Genomic DNA, 26,541 nt, shown 5'->3' with positions numbered 1-26,541 from the left:
GGCACTGATGTGAGCTTTACATCAATGTGTGACAATTCCAGTTGCTGAACTGCCCTCTTTTTCCTCCCTTTAACGGAATGAGATGGTGGGCCATATTGCCTCCCTGCTTTTAAGCACAGAATGGGTGAAGGTATCACAAGCACCAGCTAAATCTTAACTGATATGTGTGAAGTGTGGAGGAAAACTGAGGTATTTCTGTGCCTTCTGCTCCCTGAGATGCCACTTGGAGTGAACCTGGTGTGGTTGGAACTGCCCCGGGTTCTGGACAGAGGAGGAGGGAAACGATCGCCTACTAGCATAATTCTTAGTAGAAGGAATTTAAGAAGTTATGGGCAGACATCACTCTCCAGTGAGTTCTACTGACCAAGAATAACTTGAGGGAGCTAATAGTCTGTGTAGATAGACAAGGGAATTTTCTTGGAATCCCTAGGAATTTGGTTGCTTCAGATTTTGTGTCTCTTCTTTGCTCTGTGAGGCGCTGATCAGAAGGCTTAGTTAAGTAGGAGCTCTATGTGGAGGAATTTTTCTCTTTATATAAGATCATCCTAGAGGAAAGGATGAATTAGCCCCTTGGATCAGCTCTTGAAAAAGCAGTGACAAAACTCTGATAACTGCATTCCCTGGAAAATAAGGAACAACCTCCTGTTGTCTAAACCACTGGCATGGAAAGAGGCTTGTCTTGCAGGCAGGGTGGGGGTGCCAGATCGCCGAGGTGTAATTTCAGAACAAATTAGATGTGGAGAGTGGATGGTTCAGGATATTGAGATGGGACCTTTTTCAGCTAAATCGCCAGTGTGAATTCCAGCCCAGCTCAGTAATTACTGATAATGGTTTGGTGATCCCCACGAAACGTGCCTTGGTCCAGTTACTAGCTGAGAGATATTCGAATCATATAAAAGCTCGCTGGTAACCGTAGATGTCCACTGTCTAGAGGGAAAAGGATTGTTTTGCATGCCCAAAGAGTGCCAACTGCAAAGGCATCAGGAAAAGGAGCCTGGCTATTTGGAAAATGGTTTGGTGGCAGCATTGTCTGGGCCTTGTTGTCTCCTGTGGTGGCTTCTGTTGTTGGCCTACTGGAAAGTGAATATTAAACTGTTTTGCTGCTGTTTGGCCATTTCAAGCTACTGTGAGAAATGTGCTGCTCTCACAAGACTATTCTGTTTCATGATCTCTAGAGCCTGTGTGGCTGCCCTGTGAGCTGAATCAGTTCAATGATCTGACTGAAAATTATCCCTACCAAAAAATGAATGTATTTGTTATCAGTAGGATTGATGAGCTGATCTGACTTGCAGCCCTGATGCATGGCTGCGGGTGCTGAGTCGAGGTGGGTGCTGGGAGTGTCTGGCTGGGCAGATGTTGAGTTGTTGTTACTTTCTTGAACGGATTGGTACTTTCAGCTTACCGAAGTGGTATCTACTGACAGCATGTAGTTCATCCACCTGCCTGCTATCTCTTGACTTCAGAGTATTAGCATGCTGATAAAATCTCTGACATTGACATCCAGGGCCTTTCTCTCCAGGAGAGAGAGATGTGTACTTTTTTTTGTCAGAAACATGCTTTTTATTTCTTGGCAGAATCTTAACCTTAAAATAATTATTTAACTGGGGGTTGTGGTTCAAAAGCCCAGATCAGAAAAGCTCATATCTACTGGATCTTTCACTTTGGCATTTGTCAAATTCAAAGGAGTAAAGGTACATTATTTACCTTTACAAAGCCGTGCCGCTTTGTTCTGCACGAGTAATACTGTTTCAAATACTTGCTTGTCTTTTCTTTTAACTGGTCTCAGTGTCCAGCCTCTTGACTCAAATAAATCTCTACGAACTGTAATCCTTGAATTATGCTTGCTTGTCCTGTGGTGTCTATATCTTAGTATCATTCACCTGCTGTGGGATAGGAGATCCAAATGAGGTCAGTGTTCCAAAACCCCACCACTTTGTTTTTAAGCTTTTCTTCAGAACTGCTAAGGTCCTTAAATTCTCTCTTCCTTAGAGACTCTCTTATCTGCAAGCAATTTCTTGATTTCCCATGAGAGAGTATCCCTTGACGAAGAATTTCCCATTATTCTCCTTAAAGAGTAATGAAACAAAGTACTTAACTTCTCTGCAGACCCCTCGATAGATTTGTCTTCTGGGTTTAAGAAAAAATTCTTCACATACTTGTATTCGTTTTCAGGAATTTCTCTTGAACAATCTTAATATTCCTCCTGTGTTTTTTTGTGTTGTGTGGTTTTTTGGTTTTTTTTTTTAATAATTTCCTTGACATAATTTGTTCTAAATGTCTACTTTCTACCTTTCCTTTTGGGTGCTAGAACTTGCTGTTCTTCACCCTTGAGTTGTGCTGCTTTCTTTTCTTATATATCTTCTGATACAGTGGTCTTACTGGACCTCAGAAGCTAAGAAGCAACAGTTGATTATGAGTTGAGGAGAACATCCCCCAGAGAGAGCGTGGGATGCTGCCTATCGTCTCTGGGATTCCCAAGTTGCTAGTTTTCATAGAATTGCTAGAGATCCTGTTCTCCTGTGTGAAAAAGAGAGGATTACTGTGGTGATAGAGAACACAGAAAACCGAGTTCATCAGCAATTGTATTTTAAGGATATCTTAGATGTTTCATACTATGTTTTCATTACATAGTATTTATTTGCTTTGACATGAAGGTTGCTAAATTCAGAGTGACTCTTTCAAGACGTTGCCTACTCATGAAAATGTATTGCTGTGATTGTGTTGTGATACCTCTGTCCCGATAGTCGTATGCTAGTATAGCAACTTATATTGTTCTTTGTATTTCTGTTTTCTAAATGTCTCGACTCACAAAACTTCAGACAGGAGGAAAAAAAAACCTCAGTGTAGGCAAGGCTAAATCCTTGAGTGCTCCCACTCCCTAAATAAAAATGTCTGCCCTTCTAAATGAGTTGCAAGATAATGACTGTGGCTTCCTTTCTCATTCTTCAGGCCCAGGATGAGTGTTCAGGCAGTTGCCTCCTAGTTAGTGTGTGAGACTGTTCTTTTTCAGATCTCTTCCGCAGAAGGGCAAACACTCAGGGGAACGATGACATGACAGCAATCACAGGCTGCTGTAAAAGCACGCAATCTCTCTTTCTCTCTCTTTTTTCTTTTCCTTGTCCCTCTCAACTGTGACATTTGTCCTGCCGGCTGAAATCAGAAAGGACTCCTATTTGGGTTTCCTACTAGATTTGAACATGTACTGTTTTGGGATGGACATGTCTTCATTATTTTTACTCTTATAATGAATGAGTCTGTACTGGATGTTTTCAACCACAGTTGACCTTCAGTGAGATATGGATCTTGAGAGTGAGCTGACAAAGAGTAATTGGGAGAAGATACTGGGCTAGCAAAAATGCACTTTCTCTGTAGCCTGCAGCTTTTAAGGTTCCCGTTGCTAAAATTTTAACAGGGTGGCTCTAACTGTATATTAAGCCTGATGGATGAAGAAAATATGCCCTCTGGCATGGTGAAGGAGCCATGTGTCTTTTTTTCCTCCCCCTTTTCAGGGGTAGGATAGATTAGCTTATGATAGACAGGTACTGGACTATATTGAGTGATTTCTGTGTGGGGTGCTCCATGCAGTGATACACTTCCAGTATGCTCAGGTTTTTTTCTGCTAATGAAAATGTCATTGCTGTCTTTAGCAGACCAAGAGGAACTGCTGCTCCCAAGTCACAGTGTCAGGGTTTGGAGCTGGGAATGGCAAGGTAGATACTACACGCTGGACTGTTCTAAAGAGTTCAGAAATATTTCATAATTATACCTCACCCCTCTCCCTTTCTTTTAAATTCTGTAATACAGCAAGTTGCCTTTCAGCAAGGAAAGAAACTGTGTGTAATTATCCTTCTTGTACAAGGGGATAACTGTGGGGAAAGTTAAGTGATTTGCCCAGAACCACAGGGAAGTGAACTACTATAGAAAAAAAGGTATTTCTAGCTCTCTGTCCTGTGGTCAAGCCTGTGCTGCTCCTCCTCTTCACTGAGTTATATCACTGACTGGTTTGTATAAGCTGGTTTTACTTGCTTTGAGATGGAGAGGGGTGAAGGTCTTTTTGCACTAAGTCGTATGGGAGCCCAGACTGGATAACCATTCTGAAACTGGAGATCTAACCGGGTGTTGGCTGGTGCATTGACTCAGAAGAAGAAACCATCATTGCACTTAGCAGGCGCTCCTTTTCCGTGGAGGGACTTTATAAACCCAAAACCTCCAAGTCATTGGAACCCTGGTAATACAGCGCTTAAAATGCACTTTTTGACAAAGTAAATGCAGATTATGCTTATGTAGGGCCTCAGCTCCCAGCATAGCAACTTTCACTCAGATACTATTTTCATTAGAATGAATAAATAAAAATCACGGCATGTTGCATTACAACAAAACACTTGAAAACACAAAACTGAACCCTCCTGACATTGAAGTTTTCCTTCCGTTATTGATTCCTTTGGCTTTTTTTAATTAGCAGCAGTTGTTGGCTTTTGAAAGCAGTTCACTCTTAATCTGATGGTGCAACAGTACTGTAATCCCCTAGCGCTCCAGAATAGACTACTGCACTTCAGGTTAATAGCAAGCCCTGTCCCCAAAGGTAAAGTTAGGCAAGGCATCATGTAACTGCCAGGCTTGCAGAGAACAGGCCACAGGGTGCTTGTTTGGTGATGGTTCATTTTGAGGTTGGATTTGGATTATTTTTTGTCTGTCCAGACCCAGGTGTAGCTGGCACAGCAGGGCCTGGCTTGCGCAGACGGCCGGTGGCAGGGATGCGGTGGCAGCTGGCAGAATGGAGTTGCTGGCCCCCCTCCCTGTGTGCTTGCCTCTGACGGGAATAGGCCCCCAGTATGCTGTGGTGTTCCACTCCTCGCTTGCCTTTTGTTTCCCTAGATTAGAGCAAGAGACAAAAAGTGGAGATCTCCCTTGAAGGCTGTTTTCTCTTAGCACCAGAGCATTCCTTGGAGTCAGTTATTCACACCTCCATGACGTGATCTCCCTCTCTTTCTTTAGGCCTTATCTACACTCACAATTTGCCTCAGTTATAGCCATTAGTTCCTGTTCAGCAGAGCCACGGCATAGGAAGACAGAAACATAATTTTCTTTGTATGGATTTATACCAATTTCTGTTAATGATGCTGTACTGGTAGCATAGGGATGTGTATCTGCTTTCACCTCCTCCTGTTTTGTCACTGGCATCTTCTCCCATCTAGACTGTGCTTTTGTGCTTCAGTCAATTGTGAAAGAGCTCACCAAGGCAGTGTGGCTTAGAGAAGGGGGCTCCAGCCCTGGATCCAAGAGCCTGGATTCTGATTCCTGGTTTTGCCCTAGATTTGATGTGTGACAATGCGCAAATCGTGCTTTCTCCCAAGCATCTCTTTCCTCAGCTGTAAAATGGGAGAATGACATAAGCTGATTATATAGCCCTTTGAGGTGGGTAAGTGTGCTAGCTATGGTGGACAAAGGAAAAAAACAGCGTTGAATGAAAGTTGGATAACCTAGTGGTTTTTAAATGTTCTGGTTAAGATATTTTCTAATCCTCTTTATTTTTGTAAGAGAAGCATGGGGGTGTATTAGCACAGACCAGAGAGGAGGAGCTGATTTGGAGTGTTGCATGCCACCACCTCAGCACACAAAATCAGCTGTGCAGTACTTCTTCATGGTGAAGCTTTTTTGGAGGGATGCAGGGAGGAAGTTAGCCTGCGCTGTGGTCGGAGCTGGATTTGGCTGTGACCAGCCTTGCTGGGAGCTGGTAGTTTTTGTGACTGCCATCTTTTCACAGGCATTTCAGCTTAAACGTGCCTTTCGGGAGTAATTTTATGGCCATTTTGGTTCTGAGGAAAAATGCAAACATGACTGAAGGATTAGACTGGACAGAGATGCTTGATTTTTGCAGACACTGTAGCAACAGCACGTTTGCCCTGAGCAGTATAAAGTGGCCAACTCTTATCTCTTGGGCACTAACACACAGAGGTGCACCTGGCCTTACAGAGTTTTTATTTGAAACTGCAAAGCGAAGCAGCTAGGCTAGCTGCCCTCGGACAGCTGCTCTGCCACTGCCTGTTGCATCTTCGTTACCCAGCTGACAAGTAACACATATATTTTGCGAGAAGATGGTATAGAGATGGAAGAGACAAGGAGCTTCTCTGTGATAAGGATGAATTTGCCAGCTTGGAACTGAGCTTTGGCGTTTGTTTTGAGTCTCGCTGTTAAACAACTGCATGTTGAGCTTTTTCTTTAATGTCTATTTAATCCTTCCTTAAGCATGATTCACATTGTCCTAATCCAAAGCTACTGCATTGCAAAGCATGAAAGCTGTGAAAGGAACTTTTCATTAATTGTTCACTCACTTTTTCTGTATGACTTCTGTTTCCTTTGCAGAGTGTTCTTGTTTGCAGCTTGATCTCATACCCGTTTGAGCCATGATTAAAATTCACATTGACTTAACTGGGTGTTGCCAGTGTTAACTGTATTTTCCACAGAAATTCCTGCTGTTGCTAGCCTGCATTCAATGTTGTTCACTTAAAGGAAATTGTGTCTAATAAATAAGAAAAGATGTGTGCTTTAGGGAACCTTGGCCACTAGTTTGCTACATTGCTTTCACTGCTTGATTGCATGGAGTTGGGTAACAGTTGGGATTTTTAGGAGTAAACTTAGTATAAAACTAACATTAATAGTTCTTTAGACTCAGAAACTTGCCTTTAAATTTTCCTGAGAAGTACCTAGAATGTATCAGGGACAGCATTAAGAAAAACACTGTGGTGTAACTCTCTGACAGTGCTTGCATTTCTCAGTGTGTTTAGGCTTCTTGTCTGTAAAATAAGCATAATTGTAATCCTCTGTCTCAGAAGAGCAATGAGTATTCATGCAGTAACAACTGGGGGTTCCTGTTTTACCAACAGTTGCTTGCAAAGAGAAGTATTGAGAAGTTGATTTTGTGCTGTGCAAAGTTCCTAGAAGATTGATGATGTACAGCATTTTAACACGCTTTCTCCCATCATTTTCCCCCTCCTCTTTCTGTGCTAACTCTCCTCTTAAAGCTGTAAGGCTGCTGAATCTGCTCTCTTGGATTTGTGGGAAAATTAATTGTGTGTGACTTAAGAGCTCTGCCTACTCTTAATTGAAGGCATAGAGGACTGAAGCTTTGAAGAAAGCATAATTTTTCCCTAAATGTTTCCCAGTCATTTGAACTGAGTAGACGTTAATGAAAACCAGCATTAAAACAAACAAACACACACACACATACACCCCCCAAAATAAAAATCAGCTGAATAGAGCCCATTCCTGTCACATACTTACTAGGCATTATCCAGTGCCCTTCTAAATAGGCAACGCCTAGCCCCAGTGGTAGAGAAGTGTTTAAGCTACGAATTGCATCGGGTAAAATTTCAGCATTCTTTTTCTAACTTTCAGATGCAAAAAGAAAACGCAGCACAGACAGCTATTCATCAGATTCGTGGTTAGACATGGATGAAGAATCTTGTGATGCCCATATCCAGGAGGAGAAGGATGACAGCTTGGATAAGAACTCCAAATCCTTGGTGGATGGCTCTTCCTCACCCAACAGCACACACTCAGAAGGGAAGGAGGGTGCAGGAAGAAAACAAAAAGCCACAGTAATGAGATACCTAAAAAGAACTTTGTCTAATGAGTCAGATGACAGCGTAAAGTCAACGACCCCCACGGACTATCCCAAAACACCAACGGGGTCTCCAGCTACAGAAGTTTCAACCAAATGGACTCACCTCACAGAATTTGAACTGAAGGGTTTAAAAGCCTTGGTGGAAAAGCTTGAATCTCTCCCTGAGAACAAGAAGTGTGTTCCAGAAGGCATCGAAGATCCGCAGGCTCTCCTAGAGGACATGAAGGTGGGTGTGATAGCTTGCTGATCCACACAAACTGTATTCTGTGGGCATAGAAGACACCAGGAGATCAGAAAGCAAAGTTCTGCAGCAGAGGGATGGCAGCTTGTGTGTAGTGACCAGCTCCTATCAGCCTGCTATGCTGCAGAGAGGGAAATTATGCCTCTAAGAAAAGCCATCTCTGCTCTGGGGAGATGGCTGTTTGCAGTCCGATTTAATTGATGCAGTCCTTTCTGACTGTCGCAGCAGCGGCCAAAAGTTTAGATCCTCTCATAGTTCAGCACTTGTTATGTCCCATGTGTAAATATTATACCTCAAAAACTCTGTTTATATTTATACTCTTAATCTGCCCTTTTTTGTCTAGTGTTTTTCTGGAGTATATCTGATTAACTGACATAAAACATGTAAATACTTTATTGTAATTCAGAAGATATATTGTCTGACATTTTCAGTTGCTTTTTTTTCTTTCACCTTTTTCATTTTCTTTTCCTCCATTGCCCTCTATAGGTTGATAATTATTCTCCACTGGTACAATATACTGTTTTTGGAGATGGTGTGAGGAGTGAATGCTCACTAGTGACAGAACTTCTCTTTAGGTTTTTTAGTATACTGGAAGTGGTACCCCATCTGACTTGGGGATAAATTCCTCCTGAAGACCAGCATGGCCTTGCTGCTTCTTGTCCCAGCCCTGCCTCTGATCTGTGGCATCCCTTTGGACTACGTAGTTAGCTTTTCTGTGTCTTGTTTTCACATTGGATAAAATAGGCTGGGCGTTCTTTGGTTGTTTTTGTTTTGTTTTGGTTTGGGTTTTTTTGGTTTTTTGTTTTTTTTTAACAAAGCTGAGAGCAGCATACTCTTGTAATTTTGCTGAGACTTGTCAAATAAGGCTAAAATTATCAGCCTGTCCTCCGCACATCCAGTGCCATGGCAATCTGGCCTGATTTGGAATTATGAGTATTGATTCTCGGTCTTGTGTTTGGACTGCTAGTTTTGTGCTGTTTCTGTGTACAGTATGGTTCTTCAGCTACGTATGTTCTATACACAAGAGCTATGTAAGCCATAATCCGAGGGAAAAAAATACGTGTTTATATGGTAGAAGGGGAGCCTGTACTCTTTTAGTGCAAGTGCTGTAACAGCTGCTTAGAAAAGGCTTCAAAGCCAGTTAAAGAGGGCTGAACATACACAGTGTGCAGTGGAACCATATTACACAATCTTGGAGCCTGGAAGTGTGATACACGGCACTCATTTTGGTAAACCACAAGAGCTCAGAAAGTCTCTTCTTGCAAAATCAGGCACTTTGTATATGAAAGTGGATGCACGTGCCCAAAGTCATGGCTGTAGATTCACTGGCTTGCTTTGTGATCGGTCATCTTCTAATCAGAAATCAAAATGAAGCTTCAAGACCAGGAGCTGAATTTGTGGCGAAGGAGAGAGAATGGTAGCGTCACTTTTCCGAGCTTGATGCACAGACTAAGTTTCCTTAAGAATAAGCTGCCCCTTCTTGAAATCCCAGAAAGGGGTACAACATGTAATAAATGGTGCAGATGTTCAGAATATGATCATGCATGCTCTTTTGATGACATACTCCAGTGCACTGTGAGACATGTTACTGGAACACGGTAAGATACCATATGTGAATCCGGTTTAAAGCACCATGTAGGAGTATATCCTTTCTTATTCCTCTTCAGAGGAGTGGATTCACTGGCTACAGAGATGGAGAACTGCACACGGACGTTTAAGAAAAAGGCCCAAGTCCTGCCCTTTTTGGTGATAGTGTGCTTTAACTGGTATTAAATGGGCATCAGCCAGTTTATTTTGTGCATCTTGCAGAGTTGCAGTCTTGATGTTCCGTCTCCTTTGATAACTGCCTGCTTCTAAACTTTCTCTCCTTGCCAGCACACACTGTAACCATCAGGATGTAGCCCAACATCTGGATATTTATGGTTCCCTGCTGGTTACAGAGCCCATGACCACATCTAAACATCATGCATGCTGCCGAATTGTTTTCTCTGGAATCACCTCTGTATGTTTGGCGAGCCTGTGACTGATTAGTCAGAGTAAGACCTTTTAAAAGGATGTCAACTCAAACGTTTTCTTGAACAGTGTCTAAAGAACTGTTAAAGAACTTTCTTACTCATCTTTTTTACGATATTGGCCCACATATAAGGCAGCCCTCAATTTTCAGAGAATGGGAGTGAGTACAGCATAGTAAATTAATTAAACCCCATATAGTCTGCTTCCTCCGTAACTCCCTACGGTTGCATAATCTGCTTGCTAGGTGCTCCGAAGGACTCGGAGCAGTTAGGGGGAGTTGAGCTCACATCAGTGGTTGCTTGAGTACGCTTCCCCCTCAAGTCAGGAGTGGAGCCCAGGACTCCCAACACAGGCCTTCCCTTTGCCCATCAGCAACTTGTCTGAGGCAGCCACTGACCAGAGGTATCCCATTCCCATCTAGCGTTGGGACGCTGGACAACAACCCGTTACTCCTTTCTGATGCTGTGTTCGTTGATATGGTAGAAGCAGTGGAGCCAAAGCATCCTATCTCCTTGTAACCCATGTTGTACCAAAGTATGAAGTTTGTTTTATTCAGTTTGGCTTTAAAAAAAAAAAAAAAAAAAAAAATCAGAAACGAGCATATCAGTAAATGTTTAGGGCTTCTGCCTTCAAAGAATAGAGCATGCTGCTGGAAAAGTTGCCAAGTGACTGATTTCAGCCCCTTGAGCATACATCTAGCATAATGGTCCTTGCAGGAGCCCTGTGTTGCTTGGTGTGCAGAATGCAGCTGTTCAGTATTTTGTTCCGTCCTTGCTCCTCAGTGTGTGTTAGGTACGTCGTGCTGTTCAGAACCTTGGCTGGGCACGGTGATAGGAACGTTCCCTTGGGGCTCCCAGTGATACTCATCACTACCGTAGTCATGCGCTTCACAAGCGGTAGTTGATGAGCTGTTGTTATCTCTGGTTCACAGGTAGGGAGCTAAGGTGCAAACAGATTAAGACAAAAGTGACCATAATTTTGGATACTGATTTCACATGCCACGGATGCGATTGTCAGAAAAGTTAGCATTATTTAAGAATGATATGTGCAAAAGATAACTTTAATGGTATTGAAACTGCAATGCTTAACATTCCTGCAGAGCAAAAGTCCTGACCTTTAGCATCCAGATCCCAAGCCAGGTGTGAGGAAGAGTAGGAATATACAATTCAGGACTGCCTGTGGAAACTCGATTTAAAAAATTTGCCCTGTGTCACACAGAGACATAATGGCAGAAGAAGAAATACAGTCTGTTTTTCCAGAATGGTATTTATCTCCTGGACCACTAAATCATATTCCTTCTTACTTTGCTCCTAGTTTTCCAGCTTGTACAGAAAATAATGTGGGGATTTCGCTGATAGCGTTAGCAGTAGAGTGAGCAGAAGCCTGGCACCTTTACCTCACCCTGATGAATATCCAGAGCACCAGTCATCTGTGTGACTGAATGGAGGCAGAAATCCTGCAGAAGCAGCTGTGCAGCTCATATGTGCTGTGACTGTATTCGGCTATATTCACAAGGTTTATTTCATGGGCAACCTGACTTCGGGGCATGCGATGTCTTAATAATACAGCCTATAAAAAGTACCCTCTTAGTGCACCCATTTGAATTTTATTTTTTAACAAATGCATAGCAAGAACATGCTCTGACAGAAAGTCTGAAAGCTCTTCCTCTGCTTGGAAAGTCTTAAAGAAGTTTCTTCCTGAAGGAAATAAAACCATGTTTATTGTAGCAGTTTTATTTCTTAATGAAATACACTCAGGAACTTTCCTGTATGACATTCAAGTCTGTCTTTGTGCTTCAGTAAGATAATTAATGTTTTCAGAAAACAGGATATGGGTAGTTAAAACTGGAGAAAGGAAACTGTTATTTAGTGATGTGAAGTTTCACAGAACAAATTTGGCTAACTTGCAGAGAATCTGTGCTTTCCCATCTGAGCAAGACTACAGTAAAGGATGGGCGACTGAATTACCGCTCTGAGTGGTAAATACAACTACAGCTATTTAATGTCAGGTAGGTGAGACTCTCTGAAGTAAAGTAATTTATTTTCCTTATGAGAAGGGAGACTGAAAACTAAACTAAGCCTGTGTAAATTCCTTACATGTCATCTAAGCTCCTAACTAACTGCGACTATCTAGTGGGGACATGGCAATCCAGAATTGCCAGGCTAATGCCTCTGCAGATTGAGAACCCATTTATCACCATGATCGATGGAGTGCAGCAGCACAAGGGAGGCTTATTTGCGGAGCATAACATGGGCCTCGCTTGGGGAGCGGGTTAGTTCTTCCCTCGGCTCAAACAAGGAATTAAATTCTTGTCGGCTGCAGCTCTGCTGTATGGACACGGTATCACACGAGACCTGTGTTCACCACCAAAGGAGCTTCTCGGAGGCCTCCAAACAGCGATTACTGACAGCAGCGTTCACTCCATAGCAGATGGCATCTGAACAGTCGGCCAAGGAGATGGAATACTCTCTGTATCCAAATGTCTGCGGCTGGGCTCCGAGAGCTGTATGTACAGCAAAAGTGAAGGGAAATTGTTGTACAGATAAACATACCCTCCCTGAGAGCGCTCAGCTGACCCGAGCTGCAGAAGGACAGAAGGCTTGGCAGTGTAGCTGTTGGCAGGGTGAGCAGCCAGACACTGCAGCCGTTGCCCCCACACCCTTGCTGTTGGTGTTACTGTTGGAGGCACACGCAGCCTGCAGTCCTACCTTGTTTTCCATACACGCGTGCCCTGAGATGAATATGAAACAGTGCAACAACTCCAGCAATTTGAAAACTAAGTAGCAGCTGAACTGTTGGAAAAGTATCTACACTGATGAGGAAGAAAAGGAGGAAAAAAATCACTGAGAAGTAATTTTTCTTAGATGGTGGCCTTGGGGATTGGAAGAGTTTCATTGTGTGGCTCCTCTACTTCATATTTAGCTACCAAATAGTATGCCAGCCTACTAAAGATAGGATTGGGGTGGACTTGTGCATGAAGAAGAGAATAGAGAGGTAACCATCTTACTCCTTGGTGTAGTTTGCATCCCACATCACAGGACAGGTAAAGCTGAGCAGACCTTTGTGACGGTCTGCATCCCACATTAAACGCTCTGCCAGTGATACTTGCCTGTATGCAGCCTCTGATTTCAGCACACAACATTTCTGTTCTGTTACCAGCAGGATGGTAGTTCCTTTGCTGCTGTTGGGGAAAGAGGATTGTGAGATCTGCTTCATAATAATGCCACAGACCTTCCCCACTTCAAAGCAAAAATGCTGTTGTTCTTCAGGAGGGACTGTGGAAGTCCATTAGGGCAGAAGAAATCAGTTTGAAGAAGAGAGTTTGTCAAATATCCGCAACTCCTTGGCAGCAGGAGAAGATTCTTGTGCAAGACAGATGATATCTACAGAAATATGTTCTTACTTTTTCCTTGCCAAGAAACCTTACCCCCTTCTCATTTTGATGACAGGAAAAAACCTCCCTCTACTGAATGCATTTCAGGGGAGTCATTCCTTGCTGTGCTTTTGAAATTAATGGCTAAGCTGAATTCTTACATACTTAATCAGTTTCTTTCCTTCATACCTGCTGTTGTCACCACAGCCTTCAAATGTAATGAATCAGGCAGCCTTGTGCTGGATGAGCATCGCGTTGTTTGTCTAACCGGAGCCCCACGGCTTTTCTTTATCTTTTTTTTTTTTTTTTTTTTTTAGCAGGTGAACAAAAGTCTGCCTCCTCCAGCCTGTCGTGTGCTGACATTTGACCCTAGTCAGTGCAAATCTGGCTTGGTTATGGTTCTGCTGCTCAGACATCCATTGTTTTCAGCTGGCTGAGAGGATAAACTGCCATAGTTTTAAATTTCTTCTTGGGTAATATTTTCACGTGATACATATGATAACAAGAAACCTTCGTTATCCTGCCAAGTTCTTGGAATATACTTTGCTTTCTATTGAACTTGGAGTCTCTGACAGTCATTAGTGGAAATGTTAAGGTTTTCTGTCTTACAAGCTTTCAAATCTAAGAGTAGCGAAGTAAAGAGGGATTAATTTGTTCTTTGTTTATATGGCTCTCAAGCTGCCGCCTTGTTCTGGAGAATTTTGGCTTTGCTATGGGAATACAAATGACCTCTCCATTTTTAGAATTGAAAACTAACTTTCAGAATGTGGTCCCAGTTTGGTTAATGCAGTGATCACTGTTTCAAAATAAAAAGGACGTGAGAAAAGAGGTGCTCGCTTAACCTCAGCTCAGGCAAGAGTTAATTTGCCAATGACTAGTCCGTGTGTAAAAGCTGTTAGCCGTTTCACTCGAGAGTATTCAGTGGAAGGTATGCTACAGGCTCCACATCAGAGTCAGGCTTGGGCAAGCTGGGTTTTACTCCTAACCAGCCAGGCTGTGCCTGTGCAAGCTCCTGAGTGCAGCCGCAGTGCCAGGCTGACGAAACTGGGCTTGTACTGGTATTGCTTATTTTGGTCATTGGCGCTGCTTTCGGACTAACCAGTATCAAGAACAGCCTTACTGGTATGATCGTATCTGAAAAAGCAGCGCTGTGCTGGTGCTGTAGTGTCTATTAGTAAAGCATCTCTCATTTAAGCACAGGCTGGGGAATTGAGCTGAATCCGGCAGGTTGCCTGAGCTCCAGGGAGAGAAAGCCAGCCCCAGGGACGCTCGTCCAAACTCTAGTTCAGATGCTAGCCTGCCTGCCCGGGCTCTTGGGGCCTGGAACATGCCATCGTACTCCCAGCTTTAGCTGGATGATTACAGAGGAATTCCAAGTGCACTTCCTATTAAAACAATTACTGTATTTTAAGCTCTTTTTGTACAGTGTGTGAAATTTCTAATTATTAAAGCTCTACACTGGGGACTGAGAGAGCCTGGTGCCTATTGTTGTCTAATTAAGCTTTTTTCAAGAAGTCGGTATACTTGGGAGCAACGTTGTTGAACTTAATTGTTTAGGGTTATCTCCTAAATTCTCTTACAAGGTAATTTCCAACCTGCAGTTCTTGTTTGTTTTATGGGAGCATTTTTTCCTCCTTAACCTGTTAGTGTTTATTTGAGCTTCAGTTTTCGGCAGTGCAGCAGAATCCTCCTTCCGACTCGTTTTTTGTTTTCATTTGTTGTCTTTTTCAGCTACCTGAACTCCCAATGAAGAGCTTTGTAGCTAGGTTAGTAAGTACATAGAGAGTGAAGGGAAGCGAGCATGGACTATTCCCAACTGGGCAATTGAGTACGCTTAGAAAGAGTTCTTCCCCACCTCTGTGTTGAGTTATACCGTCATGGGAGTGATTCACAGCGGTAGAAGCTGTGTAAGCCAGCACAACCCACTCATGAGATTTCTAGGACAGTGCATCAAAGCAAAAGGATTTGGTGGGGGTGGAAGGGAGGGGAGACCAACCTTTTTCCTTAATATGGTACTATCCAGAGTCAGATCCTTTCCTAGTGAACACTCAAGAACCTGAATGCCTTACCTTGATCACATAAAGTGAACTAGAGTACAGCAGCTCTGGCCTGCCCATCAGTGTGGAAGGAAGGCCAATGGAAATGACGGTGCTCTTGAATTGACATGTGTGTAAAGGTGAAAAGTTTCAACGCACGCTTCTGTATGTTCAGGCATCTGAGGATTGCTCTAAACTACACGCTTGATGCCCTGTGACTGCAGAAATAATGGTGGCAGAGCCGTGATGCTTCCAGGGTCCTTTGTAGACTTGATTAGGAGAGAAGGTGTTGGTTGTGGTGACTGGTGGGGGTCGTTTGGGATTTAGCGAGCTGGAGTTTAAAGGGAGAGGTGATACTGGTATTAGACTGGTACCAGTGCAAAAACACCTGTCTCTTTGGACATGCCAACTTTAAAGAAGTCTATAATATTTGAGGTGATTCATGGCTGATTTTGCTGTCTGTTTTGCAAGAAACTTCACATCTTGGATCTTAATGACAGGTGTGAGAGCTTCAGTGTGAATTGGAAGTTTGGAAGCAAAAGTAACTTGCAGAGATGTAACAAGTCAGTAGAGATCTTGTCACTCTATCTTTCAACAGAGTGGAGCATTGTCTTCTCTAAGTCTCTGCACTCTTCAGCTGGAGAAATATTTCTCTGCTTAATAAAGGCCTTTTCATTTGCAACAGAACATACTGAAGGAACATGCTGACGATGACCAAAATCTTGCCATTTCGGGTGTCCCTGTGGTCAGCTGGCCCAAGAAGACCACAAAGGTAATGAGACACAATTACTTACTAATCATTGTTGTGCTAGGTCTTGGTGTTTATTTTTCTGTAATCTGACAAAGTGCTGTATACGATACTTTGGCAGCTGCTAGCATTTTTAACATGAAATGTTATTTTTAATGGTTTTATGATTAGGTGTTGACGCAGAACATAGAAGTGCCTCAGTAGGGAGAAATTGGAGTTTCCATTTTAAAAGAATTTGTTTGCGCCTTACTTACCAGTATAAAACTTTGTGTCTTGGTCATTTACTAGTCATGGTTAAATTTAAAAATGTTGATGCAACATTTTGTGTAAAATTAAATGATGCGTAAATCCTACAAACTGGTCACTTAGTAAGTGCTCTCATCTGGATGAGAGGATGCTTTTTCTCTTATACTATCAGACCTCCTGAATTCTCTGTACAAGTGTGCCACTGTAACTTTGGAGGGTTGTTTTCTGTCCCTGTATCTTCATTTTTCCTCCTATATATAGGAGTAATTCGCTTTGCAGGAGAACCGTGAGGCTTGCTTCATTAATGCTTATAAAGAATTTGAAATAATTAACTGAAGAATAATGTCAAAAGGCTGGATGTTATTTATAACAGTGGTATGTTTACCACACTCCAGTTATTCAGCATGCTGTAAAAGCAGCTTTGCTTATTTAGAAGATGTCTCATCGCTTCTATTTTTGCTTTCATTTTTCACTGAATTAGTTTTATAATAAATAATTTCTTTAGAAACGCTGAAAGGGTCGGTCAGCTTAAATCAGGCTTCTGTCTGAAAATCTGTTGTTGTCGTTATCATTGTAAATAACTTTCAAATAATTAACTGAGTGAATTATTTTCCCTGTTCTCACTTTTTGTGCTGGTGCACTTGTCATGGCTTTGCATGTAATCACGCGTAGCCACGAGAATTTGCTGTTTTCAGATGGGAAGTAGGAGACCATAAACATCAAACTGGCAGAGGAGAGGGGGGCAGAATGAGCCTATCATGTTCCTTCTTGGTTTCTTTTTGGGCTTTAGCTGAGCACACTTCAGATAAGTTATATCTTGTTAAATACGTATTTCCCTTTTAGATTGTAATAAACCCATGGGAATGTGCTTTGTGTTTAAAACATTGATTTGTTTAAGAACAACAGGGGAAAACCTTGAGAGGAATAGGTGTCGGATTCTCCACTGCTTTGATAGCTGCTGTTCATTCATCAGTCAAGTATATTCTAGGCATTGAATAAAGCAAAATCTCTGTGACCAGAGGAAAACCGGCGTGTGAAGCGTATAAAACAAAACTAAGAATCAACTGACTCTGGTGCTGTATCTTCTGAGCTTGTGGTAGAAGTGAGGATCTTAATGTTTTGAGGCTTTTATAAGCTTTGGTGTTCGCTAGTATTCTTGTTTATTTTATTTTGGAATCCTTGATAAATGGTTCATTTCTTATATTTTATTTCTGTATACTGGCAACATAACTGTAAAAGATTTGTATTTTTTGTGACTTAAATCATTCCTCTTTGCAAAATCCATCTTGCTGGCTGCAAGGGGTTTTTTAAACTTTCGGGTGCTTATTTTCCTTTAGCCTTTCTGAAAACAAAAACTTTTAGAAGACATCATTCCCAGTGCTAAGGTACAATAACAAGCAATTAAACACACCAGCTAGTAACAGATATGAGGAGAACTTCCACAGAAAGTCGGGCTTTAGATTGAAGTTTAGCAATAAACAAAAATTTATAACAGAAGAAATCCTTTCACCATTCTCTTCAGATTTACTTTGCTTAATCTCTGATCAGTTTGTATTATGTCTTCTGTTTTAGTTAAAAGGTACGCATGCAGATATGGCTGAATGCTTCCCAAAAGGAGTTTGTTGTTGCGCTTGTGGTTGGCAAATGTCCCTATCGTCTTACACGGTACAGCTATTGCCCCTGTCTGGGAACAGAGGCCAAGTGAAGGGGCCAGGAAGACACGTCTTAGAGTTGAGCCTTGGAGTCCCAAATTAAAATATGTTGGAAAGACAATATAGGGGAGATTTGTATAAAGGCAGTGTTAGTAGTTAAGCTTGGTTATTTCTCCTTTGTTCCCTGTAAGTCCTGATATATAAATAGAAGATTCTACAGAGAGAAAACCCTTAGAGAGGGGGGAAAGTCCCTTTAAAATGGGATGGTAGCTGGTGGAGCAATTCTGCATGGCCAGAAGATTCCACAAATCTTGAGCACAAGGCGGGAGAGTAAAACCTACCAGTAATTTTGCTTTCTATAGTATCGCTCTTGTAGCATATAGGAGAAATGCCAAATGTTTACAGTGTCTTTCCTGAGATACTTGTGTTCAAAGGGAACAGCAGATAGGATACAGCATGGTACCGGCTATTGTGGGGCTGGTAAGAAGACATCATAGCTGGTGTATCAGCTTCCAGGGAGGGGAGGATTGTCTGATCCCAAGTCCTTAAAGTAAAAGAAGCAAACTGAAATCCAGAAAGAGGAGGCAGTAAATGGAAAACGTAGCTCTTGCTTTCTCCCAAGAGAAGGCTCTAGAAGGGATTTAGAAAGACAAGAGCAGCAGATGGAGAAGGAAGAATAAAGCCAGCATTAAATGCCAAAACATTTCAAAGAAAATGGAAATGACTGTAAAGAAAGGAGGGGAAGAGACTAGAAACAGCAAGAGAGCAGGATGAGAGGCAAGTACTGAAAAGGGATGGAGTGGGGAAAATGTAGAGCAGAGGGAGAGAACTCGTACTAAAGTCAAAGATCCCTGGACAGGGAATTACTTAAACCAGGTGAATAACCCAAGTTGTGGAGGGGCGGGCTTGCTTATGTTGACTTGCCTTTGAAAGAACACACCTTTAATAATCTGAATGATTTTCGAAGCAGCAAATAATATTTCCCTTTAAAATTGAGCCACAGTTCCTTTTACGTGTTGTTAGTGTGATGTGCCAACAGCGTGCACGGTTCTGCACTGCAGAACAGTTGCTCAAAGACTGAAATTCTGGGGTTTAGGGAAGAAACGTGCTCAGTCACCTTAAATCACAGTTCACAGTGGATAAGGTGGAGTGGACAAGATGCTTAACTAAGTACGTGGAAGACCCATCCGTATGTTGTGGCCCCCTCGTGCTGCATCGCTCCTGGCTACCTTTTCTAAAAGCATTTGGGGCTGTCAGTTTTACTGCAGCTCGCTCTCCAAAAAATTCCTTGCTGAGAAAAGAAACAGAAGTCATGATCAAAAATGTTTTTGTGAGGAGATAAAATAAATAGGTGACATTTGATGATCTTGTGGTTAGTGTACAAAATGGGAGGCAAGGGTCTGTGTTCTGTTCCCAGCTCTGCTGCAGCCTCCTTGTGTTGCATGAGGTGAATGGCACTTTTCTGCTTCCTGAGCTTTTCTGTATTACGTGGAGATGGTGCTTCCCATCCTGGGAGGTTGTGAGGTGAAATTAATGTTTATAAAGATCTGTGACATCTTCAGCAGAAGATTTCGTAGTAAAATGTATGAACCGTTATTATTTTATGGTAATAGAGAAATGGTGTGTGATTCATAGGCACCTCTTCCAGATCATATTTACTCATCTTTATGGAGCTTTTTTGAGTCTTTTGTACTTTTTATAATTTATTTATAATTATGTAGCACAATAATTACACTCCAGTAGGCACTTTTTTTTTTTTTTTTTTTTTTTTTTTTTTTTTTTTTACAAATACTCTTTCAGAAGAAGCAAGAGCCTGCCTTTTTCTTTTAGCTATAGAGTAAGAGAAAACAGTCCACTTTCAAAAGAAGTCTCTGGCTGATAATGATTCATTTACCAAAATGTTTGACTTTGCCAGGGGTCCTAGGATATGTACAACAATCCTAATTTAGGCCTCTTCAAGGAATCAGGAATGTGGGACCGAGTGGATATTTGAAACCTACTTGTCCTGATGGCTGACTGACAGCTTACGGACCTTCAGACTAGACAGCACATTTTTCCCAGCTGGCTGCTGAGCACGGATGCAGCTGTGGATATGTAAACCCCATCCCCGTTCCTTTGCCGTGGGGTGTGCAACAGTAAGTTGTCCTTGCTTGGTGCGGGACGGAGTGTTATCTGTGGGTGTTTTTGCAATGGTAGTCTGCTGTCTGAAAGGAAGAATTCCATAGGGTATGCTGCCTTGAAATTCTGGGTTCTTGAGTGACTGGAGAGGAGTGAGAAATAATCCTAACAAACCAACTCCTTCCCCATCCCTGGGACATGAACTTCTGGGTGGTGTGAAAAGAGAGCGGGGCCTAAACCTGATTTTCCACTGTGGCGACACATTGCTAATTACTGGTGCAGAAAGCTGGCTACTGTCAAGCCAAATCTTGAAGCCTGCTCTCAAGATTTGCTCGGCCCTGCAGTACCAGAGTTCCCGTTTTATCTGCACAGGGATTAGGGGTAGCATTTTATTTAAGGAACTCGGAGTATGGCCCAAGCAGAAACCATGCATTTTTCAAACAGTTTCCTATATCTGGAAGACAACAGTCAACTATAGTAGCATGTAATTACACTCTATGGCAGTGCCTTCTGTTTTTATTGTGATAAAGATCTTTAGTTGTCTATGAAGAGCAGCTATAAAGAACTAAAATATGTTTGGACTCTCTTGTTCTGTGAAGAGTTAGAAATGCAGACTGTGAGCCAGATTCTCATCTCTCTTACCTGGCACAAACCTAAAGCCACTGCATTTGTAATGATAGTAAGTGTCCAAATATATCTAGGTCTGGCTGTGAGCAGGAGATGAAGCTGTAATTTTCAGTAGCTGGTTAACAGTGCTGCAATAAGTGGCTGTTTTTCTGATGCCCGTTCGTATGCTTTTTGCATGTAATTTTTACCTGCTGATTTTAAGAGAAGATACTTGAGAAGTATAAGGAAATGGTGATGTTCTTATTTAAAGGAGCACTATTAATTAGTAAAGGCCACAAACTGAAATTTTAATTGGATTATGTTTTTTTCAAAAAACAACCTTCCCTGCAATTGGCAATGCAAATAATGTTCATAGCTATATATCAGTGCATGAGAACCAGGAAGAAAAAGCGATAATTTAAAAAACAAAAAAAGGAAAGAAAAAGAAAAAAGGAGGAAAGACATCTCTCAGGCTGGTTTTTTTGCCTTTTTTTTTTTTTTTTTTTGTGGGTTGGTGGTGGGTGGGCACTGGGTTGAAAGGGACCTTCTGGGGTTTTGACTCTCCTGTTACCATGGGCAGCATCTGATTCCAGTCATTAGCGAGTTAGTTCTGTCTCACAGCAGTTTATTTTTTATCCCATCATTTTTACTAGAAATCTTTTTGCAAAATTCTGCAGATCCATCCATGTATCTGAAAAAAGAAGGATTAACTCGTAAGAACTAATCTGCGAGAGGCAGAGCAAAAGGCTGATGAGTATGATTGAGGAAAGGTTGAGCTAGTCCTACCTCATCAGACCAGGCAGTCCTCGTAGCGTGGTGTCCTGTTTCTGATGGTGCCCAGTCACAGCTATTAAAAGAGTTGTAAGAACAAAGCAAACATACAGCGATCTTTCCTTTGCTTATCTTCCCAGTTAAGCTAGAAGATTGTATCTTCGTCTTTTGTGTTTAGTGTCCCCTGGTAGAATTTTTTTTCCTCTGTGAATTTACCTAATAATTTGTGGAACCTGTTGATCTTTTCGATCTCCATAGCATCCCGTGGCAGTGTCCCCCACAGTTTAATGAAGCTCTGCGTAGATAAGTACTTCCTTAGGTTGTTTCAGATCTGTCCCTTAATATCGTAAATACACTTCATGCCCTCTGTATCATGCATTTAGAGAAATTTGAATGAGGTCTCTGTTCACCTTCTCTGTGCTGTCAATGATTTTTTTTTTTTTTTTTTTTTAAATGTACCTGTTACTGCTTCTTAGTCTCCCCCACCCCCAAGCTAAAAACGCTAGTTCAATCTTTTCTGGTACACAAACCGTACCATATGTTTGATCATTTTTCTCACTCTACTCTAGTTCCACTATAGGTAGTTTTGAGATGAGGGTGGATATGGGGCTCCACATATAGTATTCAAGATTTGATGTTTAAGAGTGGAGACTAGAAGAACATGTCTTGTTCAGCATGGCACAACAAAGTTGAAGGAGGAGATGATTGTTCTGTAAGTACTTCAGGGAGTATAAGCACCAGGGGAGGAGAAGAGTTATTTAAGCTAATGGGCAATGTTGGCATGAGAACAAGTGAGTATAAACATACCATAAATAGGAGTATAAACATACCATAAATAGATTTAGGCTGGAAATAAGATTTCTGATCATTGTTCGTAGTCTGAACTAAACACCAAACAAGAAAAACAGTAGACAGCTGTGGTGAAAAGGGTGTTAGATTCTTAGAAATAACTTGTATTTTACATAATACAAGGCAGTGGTATTAGTCACCATCTCTAGATCTGGAGCCCATAGACATCCTTGGGCACATTCATGTGTCTGCTGCCATTTTCCAGCAAGGAACCTGTTTCCCTTTTAATGGTATTTCACATTAAAAACGTTGGGAAGGGAAGAAGATCTGCCAGTTTTTAATAACAGAGCTCCTTTATGTACGGCTCCAATTTTATGAACATATATGCAACATTATGTGTTTGATCAAACTTAAGAAATAGAATCATAGAATTGTCAAGGTTGGAAAAGACCTTTAAGATCATCGAGTAAGTAAATGACTAAGAATCAGTGGACACAATAAATTCGATTGTATGCAGAAATTACGGGGTAAAAGCATAAATTCGAGTGTTTTGATAAACTTCAACTTGAAACCAATGTGATTTTTCAGAAGCTTTGAGCATTGTTTTACATCAGGTTTTCTTTAAATTCAAGGGGAGAGGTGCTAGATGGACAAAGAACATTCCTGAAAACCTTTGAATAAATACTTCCAGTTTTTACTTGCTTGCTTACCAAGAATTCCTACCATAGCTATCGCTAGGCCAGCTCCACCCATAGAAGCAAGAGCAGTGAGGTACTAGTTACCGCAATTAGTGTTTTAACCAGAGTGGTGTCTAAAACAGATCTGAGCACGTATAAATGGCACAACATCAAAACAGCATCAGTTGCAGGAGCCTGCCCAGGGGCTACCACCAGGAAAGCAACATTCCTCATAGTAGCAGGGGGAAAACTCTGCCAAATTCCCTAAGACAGACCAGTCCTTGGAGATCTATTCAGGATGCTTCCTGCGGGGATATGGATGTATTAGAAAGCAAATACTAACAATTAAAAACAAGCACTTAAGAATTACAGTAAAAATTGAGTTCTCCTAGTGTAGGAAAATAACTGGGAAGGGGTGGGGAAGGCAGAAAGACAGCAAAAGAATTCTGTGTAAATTGTTGTATTTTTCTGGTTGAGATTCAAATAAGTTTTTACATCAGTCATTCCAAGTGGCGCAGCAGCAAGAAGAGGATTTAAACTGTCACATTTTGTCCTTGCCAGGCACCAGCTTAAAGGTGTTTGAAGTGATCTCGCATAACACTGCCTGAACTCTGCTTGGTGTCAACAACAATTTTAAATGCCAAGAGTCTGCAAGAAGATTTGCATATACAAATATGTGTGTATTGTGAATCCTTTTTGTTGATAAAAAGTCCTGATTATAAAGTCCATAATCTACTGCAAATCAGACATTTCTTGATAGTTATCAGATGCTAATAATTAATTTCGCTTCCAGAAAATAACTTAAATACAAAAGAAAATGAGGATTAAAATCAATTTAAACTTGTTTTTCTCTTTACTGATTTAAATTGTGATTGGAATCAGTGATTTAAATAATTTTGAATAATTTCTGTTCTTTTACACTGTAGGATAGTAGATGCCATGTGGTAGGAGAGAGCTGAAATTTATTCAGAAAGATATCCCAGTTCTGGCTCCTGACAAATCTATTAAGAAACAAAACCACGTAGTTGAGGTTTGGGGGATTTTTTTTTTTTTTTTTTTTTTTCCAGGGGGCTTCCCACAGTAGCTGTATGCGTACAAAACTAAGCCCTTTCCCTGCTAACTAAACTGGGGAGCAGGAAAAAAAACTGATGCGCCAGAACCAGAGACTTCTTTGGGTACTGTGCAAAGGAGTAAGAGCTGCTGAAGCTACTGGGAGTTTCTGTCAAGCGTCTGCTTTCCTGGGGCAGCATTGCTGAGGAAGGCACCTCCTTGCCTGACTTGTTTATTTTTCTGAGCACTACTTCAGTCTCTTACAAAGATTAGTCCTCAAGACAAATTCATTTCTGTGGTAACTCCATGCAGGCCAGAGGAGTTTCAGGGTTTGGTGTACGTGTATCATACATAACATGCCCAAAGAGCTTCACTGGGTATTGCCTCAGTATTTTTCTAAAAGCTTTGCCTGGTGACTTGACAGATTATTTCTCACCTCAAGAGGCTGTACTTGAAATATTGTGTCCCTTCAGGGAGTAATTATAAATAGCAAGGACTTGAATGAGCACCTTCTTAATCTTCCATCTTTGACTTAATATTTTCCCTTCTTATCAACTCTCAGCCGCTTGCTTTGAAATCTGACCAATAGCTTTATGTGATTTATACATCAAACAGGTAAATTAGAGCCGTTTTGACTGAGTAGAAATTTGAATGGATTGGAAAAAATGAACAGACATCTCTATTTTAAAACTGTTGTGCTCCAAGTATCATACGAGAAGATGTATGTTTTCTTCCCCATTGTCATTCTTGTACCATAAGCATGAATATTCAGTAACATGAATTTTTCCCAGCTACGTCTTGACTGCCATTTTTCAAGACAGCAGCTTTCTCTTTATATCATGACAGTAAAAGTGCTGATGAAAACTACTTTAGTCTTAAGACCTTTTTCTTAGACAGTATATGTGAAATGAGTTGACAGGTCTCAAATTTTATCACCAGGAGCTTGACTACATTCATTGCTGAGTTGGCCAACAAAACCAAACGAAAAGCCAAGCTTTGAACCTGTATTCCAGCATCCTTGTGCTCTCCCCCACCCCGACATTAAAACTATTCAAGCTTTGAGTTACGTATCTGAGATTTAATAGTTTTGTTTCTGGATCGAAGCACATTGGCAGAGCAATGGGGAAGGCGTTTGTCATTCCACAGTACGTGCTGTGCAATTATGGACATTAATCCTGCGTGCACTTTTCAGAACAAAATTGAATTGTATGTTCTGTCCCTGAGAAGATGGCTTCCTTTTAGTTCCATAGCACATTGAAATTAAAGTCTGCTGAGAATATAAATGAGGTCTTGTTTCAACTTTATGACTTTCCTGCAGGCACTAGTAGAGGTACAGAAGTGCTCTTCTTTTTGAAAATTAGCAAATACAACAAAAGATACGGATAAATTCTGATAAAAGCAAAGCCGCTTTGAGACTTAGCCTGGCGTGGTTTGGTTGTTTATGTCCTGGATGTTTCCCTACAAATCCAAGTCAGGTTTTGGGTGACAGCAGAACACCTGAGCTCTCCTGAGGCAAACCGTACTTCAGCTTTTCCTTTGCTTACCATTTGTTTGCCTCTAAATGTTTGGGTTTGGTCTCCAGATTTTAAAGCTGCTACCCACATGTTGGACACAACTGACTGTCATAGAGCATTCCGTGCTGTGTGTCAAGAGTTACAGGAAAGCAGGTTACATATTCTGGTTAATCCACTCTTTCAGCTAGCAGCCACATCTATTTGCATGTTCCTCCACAGCGTGGCAGTCATTTCTTATGTTCTTAGGAGCCTGTTTCACTACTTTTTGCATTTACTGACAGAATGTGGCTCTTGGAGACACAAACTGTGCTGTGGAAGCACTCTGTGGCATAGGGACCTGTGGAAGAAGGAAGCATGGTGGGATTTCCCTCATTTCCCAGTGGATCGTCCCAATCATGCCACGGCTCCTCCTGTAGAGAAGTAAACTTGTAGATCCAGATCTCATGAACTGTTGCGTTTGTTGGTACCTCTCCGTTTCCACAAATCTGAGGCTGTGAAGGTAGAAGACCTGTTATTTATCAGTAGGTTCCCAAGATGCAGTGCTCGTGTCTTGTGTGGTAGATGAGCTTGATGTTTCACTACTCTGCAGTCTTATTTATTATATTTTTAAGATGACAGGGTGTTGGGGGTTTTGGGGTGCTTGTTTTGGTTTTAAGGCTTATGAGAGAGATGGAGCGAGTGAGTTACTACCAGCACGTTCTGTCTGGGCTCTTGCTGTTTTGTGTGCTGCTCCTCTACTGCACGGTAATAGTCGATGGTTGTCAGCCTTCAAGAGACAGTCATACAACCCTTGGTGCCTTTGCTTCTCCTGTGTTGGATACTGGTTAGGGAAAGCATGTGCAGTAGGTATTACATGGAGGGAGCGATCAATATATTATTTCGTCTTGAGTTACTTTATTTGATCTAAGGTTGATCAATCAGGCTGTTTATTAAAGAGATTGTGATGGATACTCCGTGCATCTGATGACTACTCATGTCATAGTTCAGATAAAATAGATAGTAGGAAGTAGTAAGATCATGATGCTAGATGGCTATTTAGGTTGTCAGAATGTCACTGCTAGTGTTGAGAATATGACTGAAATA

At 41.6% G+C, this 26,541-nt stretch overlaps 1 protein-coding gene across 1 annotated transcript in view; it reads left to right on the top strand.

The window, feature by feature from the left end:
• The window catches only part of KDM2B (lysine demethylase 2B), a 63,096-nt gene that overhangs the window by 7,306 nt on the left and 29,249 nt on the right, over positions 1 to 26,541 (top strand). The window contains exons 3-4 of the mRNA XM_082325096.1: positions 7,396 to 7,850; positions 15,973 to 16,059. Coding sequence (XP_082181222.1) covers positions 7,396 to 7,850; positions 15,973 to 16,059 — 542 coding nt within the window. The remainder of the gene's footprint in view (positions 1 to 7,395; positions 7,851 to 15,972; positions 16,060 to 26,541) is intronic.

This window comes from Platalea leucorodia (genome assembly GCF_965183815.1).
Source record: "Platalea leucorodia genome assembly, chromosome: 12".
In the NCBI taxonomy this organism is placed as follows: Eukaryota; Metazoa; Chordata; class Aves; order Pelecaniformes; family Threskiornithidae; genus Platalea; species Platalea leucorodia.
This window is presented reverse-complemented; position numbering and strand designations above follow the sequence as displayed.